At 42.1% G+C, this 7324-nt stretch overlaps 1 protein-coding gene across 1 annotated transcript in view; it reads right to left on the reverse strand.

Moving 5' to 3' along the window:
* ASZ1 (ankyrin repeat, SAM and basic leucine zipper domain containing 1) overlaps positions 1-6712 on the reverse strand; it is a 35802-nt gene extending 29090 nt beyond the window's left edge. The window contains exons 1-3 of the mRNA XM_030960537.1: positions 6593-6712; positions 4912-5008; positions 113-235 (exon numbers count right to left, since the gene is read on the reverse strand). Coding sequence (XP_030816397.1) covers positions 113-235; positions 4912-5008; positions 6593-6712 — 340 coding nt within the window. The remainder of the gene's footprint in view (positions 1-112; positions 236-4911; positions 5009-6592) is intronic.
* Positions 6713-7324: the final 612 nt, after the last annotated feature.

Genomic DNA, 7324 nt, shown 5'->3' on the forward strand with positions numbered 1-7324 from the left:
TTCTGCTGTGAACTTTTGATTTTTTGCCCAACACATATAAACAAGAGAATAAAGATAAGGACAATGTCTGATACTGGGCATTACCAGCCAGTATTCTTCATTTCCATCTTACCTATTTCAAAACATGCATTAGCACCTCTGTCCAGAAGAAGACGTACTACTGCAAAGTTAGCCACGCTGGCTGCGCACATTAGGGGAGTCCATCCAAACTGAAAGCTAGTTTCTATGTTGATACCTGTCAAAATTGAAGAAATTACAATCATCAAACTGCATCACTACAAACATGCTTTTTATAAAACTTACTCTCAGTATGTATCATTACTGTTTGTATTTAGTAAAAGGGAGAGAAATCTCTTATGACATTTTCTTTTTTATAATACATCTTTATTTAGAACACCAGAAAACAACTTTTAAAACTGACACCAATGTAGCCCAGTTCTCAACTCAAGGAGTTAAGTACCACAGAAAGACTACACTAAAAACCTCAAACATTTAGCTGCAAAAGTAATTTCATATAAGCATATACAATTTTTCTCTACCTCTGTGCAATAGTTTTCTTCAATCAAAATGAAAAAATTTGACTCTTCCCAAGGCCAGAAGACTGCTGTAGAAGCAAACTGCTTGTAAGACAAATAGGATCACAACATCTAGGGTTTCCTGCTTGACAACTCCTTTTATTCTCTGTCCTGCAAGCCAGAATGGCTAAAATGGCTGGAAGCATGCCTGTCAGATAGCCCAGCCCTCCAAAATGCACTGAGAACCAAGTACCAGACTGAGAGACTCATCTGACAACTTTCTATTAAACACCTGCATGCATTTTTCAATCCTTGAACAAACATTACCTCCTTTAGAAAAGCTTCCATCAGTTGGTTCTATATTATTCCTAGAGTGATCATGGATAATCACAAACACATCTTTGAGAAAAAACACTCCCAAAAAAAACCCCAAAACTATCCTAAGAAATTTGTGACAGTTAAGCTACATGCATACTTTTTCATGCAAAATGTGTACTTTCCCTGTCCTGGTACTACATCAAAGATGTGTTCAGTGTAGCAATATAAAGTCATTAAATCTGAGGGACTAACAGGTCACTGCTCTTGGATTGATTCTTTTCATTTCTTAAGATCACGGGGATTGCAGAACCAATAAAGAGGTAGCAATCCAATGGTAGAAAGCCATGTGTTGAAGCATTGTAACACCTGCAAGCCACAGAATTTACAATCAAATCTCCTCAGCAACCCACACATACTAGCTGCATACTAGCACACTGGCCTACCTGCAGTGTACAAAACTTTTCATTGAAGCCCACAGAAGTTCTACAAGGGGAGCCAGCAAATGTCCTTTAGCAGTCATATCAGAAACTTCCTTTTAAGTCACTTCAAGAATTTAGCAACTCTGATATTCAACAGCCCACTGAAGTAATACTAGTAAGAAAAAAATACCCCAAAACTGTCACCCTGTCAGTCTTTGCGTCTCTTTTCCTTGTGAGAAGAAAAGCAGTCCCATCTAGAACTTTTCACTTTAATACACATCAGAAGAACAGTAACGACCTACTTGGCAGTTATATATAGACCTATTAAAACACTTGAGAAGGCATTTTCCTCAATGCTTTCTGTCCCTGGATAGCAGCCAGTATCTGCTATGATGCTGGTGCTTTTTCCAAGTTCTAGAGGTGGAATGGTCTATTTGGCAATATGTTGTTTGTCCAGCATAGTCTCCTACCATCTTGGTAGTGACTGTCTTGAAGTACCACTCAGTGGTACTGATGGTCCCAATGCAAACAAGCTGTAATCCCAGAGGAAGACGAAGAAAGGACAACTGAAACAGGAACATGCGGCTTCTTGGCTGCTTGGTTATAGGAGTTGTTGACTGAACCAGAAATGTCTCGCCTCGATGACTACTCAAATAGGTTATTACTCTCATTACATGAGCAGTTATTGAAGTAAGCAGTGTTAGTTCAGTATTTAAAATGACCCTTGAGATTTTCTCAAGAGAACAGTGAAGCCCCAAAAACATTTTTTAGTGAAAAATCAAGCCAGATCCAACAGCCAGGGAGAAGAGAGGCTGCTGCACTCCAGAACTGCAGGTCCAACCCATATCAATGTCCCAGCAGGGGCACACACACACACCACTGGTCACAGTGATCAACACAGACAAACAGAGCACTCATATATAAAACACAGCAGCACCAGTACCAGCATGTCATCCATCCCCTCCTGCTGCTGGCATCACAAACACATGGCATTATTTGGACTCCCCCACCTGCCATTATCCATGGTCCTCTGTAGGTATGAGCAGAGGAACTTTTCAGTTACATGGGCCCACAAATTACAGCTAGGAGACAAACTAGATGCAACATTCTTCTTTACAATTTGAGTTACAGATAAATATCTTCCTGTTTGAGCAGCAAAGAGGATAAACACATTCTGGCCACAGACAAACTGTATAGTAGAAACCATGTAAAGAATTATGAATGATAGTGAAGCAAAGGAACAGCAAAGTAAGAAATTTTTTTTGTGATTATTACTGTTTCTCCCATAACCCTTTCAGATACTTTCTTGACTGTGGCTAATAATAGCTATAGTAGAAAGGCTGTTTTTAAAGAGAAAGATGTAACTCTGCTAAATAATTCCATGTTTGACACCAAAAATATGAGGTCTTTACTTCCATGCAGTTAAAGAACAGCTCTCAGTGCTGGAATCCATTCATTCAGACACCATTTACCTGAGAGGAAGTTCTAAAATACTGCTCTAAGACTTTTCTCTAGTAGAAGTATTGAGTCTGTCTGCACTTAGGTCTGTTCCCACACGATCCTAAAGCCGAGTCTGCTTTAAGAGCTGCTGATGTCTCCATCTGCTGGGCCAGCTATGGTGGTCACCTGATTCAGGGTTCAGAGTCCTAAACTAGCTGAAAAATTATTCTCACACACACTGGGCACCCTCCCATTCCTGTTGTTTAGTACTACTTATAATTCCCTGGACTGGCTCACAAAATTTGAGATGAGCTCCAGCATTCATTCAAAGATATATGTGGAACAAACTGCTGAAGGAAAACAGAGGATTTGACTGTAGTTATATCTTTAATCAGCCTAAACTGTCCTGAGTTGTAAGTTCTAATTCCATCTTAGGAAATGGAACACATGGCGTTAAGCATTTTACTTCTAAAACAAACCAAAATGTCCAAATCATCTTGGAAGGTGCTACTTGCTTGCATTATTTTTTGTGACATGTACTTCAGAAACTTTTTCCTAAGTTGCCATTTAACAGAAGTGGTAAGGAAAAACATTGTGCTTTTCCATCTCCTAAAGAAGCTCTGTAAAACTGCTGCAGCACCAAAAATACTAAGGCAACATCTAACCAAGCCAGAAGACAACAGTCTCATTCTACCTGAAGGAATAGCTCCAACAAAAACCTTGAGTTTGGCTGACTGCTGGTAGTGAGCCTCCTACAAGCTCTTCTATACTAAAGGTATTGCTGGTGGCAAAGATTTAATCTGAGCACAGATCCCCAGAAGGACAGTGTCACCTTTTTTTCAGGAAGACCTCCATAATAGGCACTGTGTTCTAGTACTTTGCAGAACAGTACTGGATGGGTCAGAATGTACTGCTGGCTCCATTTTAAGGAAACTATATATTCTTTTATATTACTGCCTTGTTTGTTTCAGGAAACTAGACTGCATGAATCCTAGGCCTGAACCTGTGCTCTTACAGAAACCTGCTATCATCTTCCAATAGCACAAACATGTCCACTGTGTAGCAGGCATCAGCACAGAAAGTGAACTACTGCTGTTTGACTGCAATACAACAATTTCAAATGGATGGTGTAGCAAAACAAATAAGCAATCTGAGACACACACATCACTAGAACTCTACTCATAAATAAGAATATATTTTTTAAAAGCAAGACAGATGTATTTCATGCTTGTGCTGCACTTCTTGTGTTTCAGTCTGTGAAGCAGTTTTGCTTAATTTAAAAAGAAAACCATTCCCCCATTGTGGTGAGAAACAGTTGGCATCTAAAAGGGCAAATAATGTCATTGTTTCAAAACTCAGAAAAGACCATTGCTAACCAAGAAACTACTTTCTTCCCTAAGACAAATTTTCCTTAGAGAACAAGCTCTTGGTTACTATATTCTCCTTGCTTGCTGAAGCAGAACTTCCTGACAATTATCACTAGGCAGGTCAACTCAGCTATGCAGTTTCTGATTGCCCTGGATGCTTGAATAAGTGATCCAATCTTCCTAACACTGATTAACAAACACATTAAAGACAAATACTGAGTAACAGAACAGGGAAAAAGCTTTTCAGTGTTAAAACAGACTACTTTTTAGCGACAAATGCCACAAAAAGCCTGCTAGACCTTTCAGAATCACAAAATCTTTGTTCAGCTGATGTTGCCAGGACAGCAGTTACACATAGGGCACATACCAGACACTTACCAGTGCTGTGAAGGAGAGGAAAAAAAAAAAAGAGGAAAAGGAATTTCCAAACTGGGGAAACATGAAAATAAAAAAGCCTAGCCTCCCCTTCTTACCCCATGCTGTACAACTTTCAAAATCAATGACCACCCACTGAATTTTCCCCTCAATTTAAACCATCTCTAATTCATTGTTTCTAATTGCTATTTGCATGTTAAAGATACATCTGAAAACAAAGAAACATGTTATTTCATTGTTCAAACATAGTTTTCTTAATTTTTAGGTCTCCTGACTGACAAAAGAGAAGGAATGTGCTGGAATACCGAATCTGAGTCACTGAAAAAGTAATTTAATCTTTCAAAATAATGTGTTGAGTGCATGTAGGAACATGTGAATGTTTCCAGTAAAGGCTATAAAGTCTTTTTTTAAATGAGAATTGAAATTTTTGCTGAGTTCAATAAAAAATATTCAACTTTGTAACTGACTTTTCCTCACCCGAGTTTAAGAGCTCTTCAATTAATGACACATCACCACGAAACAGAGCCTTCTTTAATGCCTCATTCTTGTCTGCCTGCAACATTTGATCCAGCTGCTAGATAGACAAAGAAAAATTAAATCAAAATCTGGAGACTGTTTCAAGGCAAAAGCAATACAGCTTGGTTTCAGTATAAAAGCACTAATAATCTCTGACAGCACAGAAGAAAAGGGGGGAAAGCATCACATAACTTTTGCTCTTTCATCTCCATAGATCTGGGTCTACTATAAAGCCTAAGTTTTAAAATCAATTTTTCTGAGAGGTCCCATTCTCTGAAAATGGAAATATCTTCTTTCTCAACAGACCTGCTATCTTCCCATGCTGCTCTCAATTTTACTTACCATAATTTGTTTTCAATTAAGATTCTTTGTCATCTTATGACACTAGAAAAAATTTGCAATGCATTTATGTACGGGGTTTTTTTGTACATTTAACATATTGTGAAGTACAACATTAAAAAATACAACTAACAGATATGAAAGTTTGAGTCAGGGGACTTCAGTGACCAAGTGGCTGGCCTAACAGCCAAGTCTACTGCTGTGAAGGGCTACAGTTCCTCAGTCATCCTAATTCTGTGGTGACAGAGACATTTGTAGTGCTGCATCATAAACATTCTGGCTGAAAAAAGGGTCAGTACCTAAAGACTAGTTAATACATCAGACAGTTACCTAATTTAAGTTGTTTTCAAAAGCATCATAGATTTGTTCTCTATTAAAGCTGCAGATGCAGCTGAAGATTGCTGCTGGAGCTATATCAAGTGTACAAAACATTTACATATGCTGGTAAGCAGAGGACTGATTATTCACCAGTTTCCTTAGAGACAGAAGTGGATATGAAATGAAGTTGTCTTTTATCATAAGTTTTTAACTCCCAATTTGTAACTTAGAAGTATTCAAATTTCACAGCACATTGTAACCCATCTTTCTAATAACTTTTGTAGAGACTAACAAAAGCGTCTAGAGAACCATAGGTGAGAAACAGTCAACAGAACAATTTGGCCTTTTTTTTTTATTCTACTCAGGCAACAATTTTCAAACAACACACATCTTTGGATAGGAACATCTACCTAAAGGTCAAGGCCTCTTAAACACTGGCTATAACCTTTAGCCTAAGACTTCAAGAATTCAGTTATACTTCCATTTTTCAATTCTGGTCATGAGACAAACCCACGCTTAAAAACCCTCACAGATAGTGAGGGTTTCTCTCCTCTACCTCACAGTGATGGATACTTCACACCTGTTAGATGCAGTAAAACTACTGAAATCGTCAAGTTAGCCAGAAACAGTCTCAAGAAATTTAAGATATAAAACAGCCTTACAGGCCCCCAGTCACTTTCAAATTTACTCTCATGCTGAAATATGATTAGGACTAGGGACTGCTATTTAAGGGGAGAAAGAGCTTTCAAATAAACATTAAGGGGTTTGGTAATAAGATAAACCCCTACAGCCCAGGTTTCATTTACTGGATTGAGGGTACACTGTACCCTGGTAGGAAACAGCCTGAGAGGAAGCACCAGCCGCACCCTCCCCTGGGACCCCCCGCGCCCCGCTCCCCTCACGGTTCCAAGCCGAGGCCGCTCCCCACCCCGAGACCGCCCGACCACGGCTGGCGGGCCCCAGGCGCAGGGAGGCTCAGCCCCACCTGCGGCTCCTGCCGCACGACGCCAATATCCCAGTCGCCGTCATCGCTGTCGCCGCCATCGCTGTCGCTGCCCTCGTCGCCGCCCGCTACGACCCGGAACGAGCACACCACGCCGGCCATGCCGGCCCTTCCCGCGCGCCTCGCCTCAGCGCAGCCGGGGCACGTGGCCGAGGCGGCCGCTCTCCCGCGCTCCGCCCCGGCCCCGCCCCGCGGGCCTGGGGGGAGGGCCGCGGGCCGAGCCGGGCCTGGGGAGGGAGCCGTGCTCCGTGGAGGGGAAGGGCGGGAGCCGTGCCCAGGGAGGGGAGGAAGTGGTGCCCAGGAAGGGGAGGGCGGCGCTGCTCCGCGCCGGGCACCGCGGCACGGCTCCGGGTACAAGGAATCAGTGATAGTGGTGCTGTTATCGCTTGCGGCTGTGGCACGGCGCACTCGCGGCTCCGCTGCTTTGTGGGTCCTGGTAGACGCGGCAGAGCCGTGTGTGAAGTTGTGTCTGTAGATCTGTGGCTGGTCTGTATGTGTGGATCAAGGTAAAAGATGAAGGTGTCATGAACATGCTCCTTCCACCCGCCTCACCTTGCAGCAGCCTGCGAGGTCACCTGTGTGTGTCACGCAGTGTCACAGAGCCCGAGCCTGCGGGGGGACACTCGCGTGGGAACGCTGAACAGCAGCTGCGAGTAATGAGGCAGACTTTGGACCTCCCGCCTGGCTACGCAGGGCATTGCTTTAAGTTCCAGA

Source organism: Camarhynchus parvulus, chromosome 1A (genome assembly GCF_901933205.1).
Source record: "Camarhynchus parvulus chromosome 1A, STF_HiC, whole genome shotgun sequence".
NCBI classification, from domain to species: Eukaryota; Metazoa; Chordata; class Aves; order Passeriformes; family Thraupidae; genus Camarhynchus; species Camarhynchus parvulus.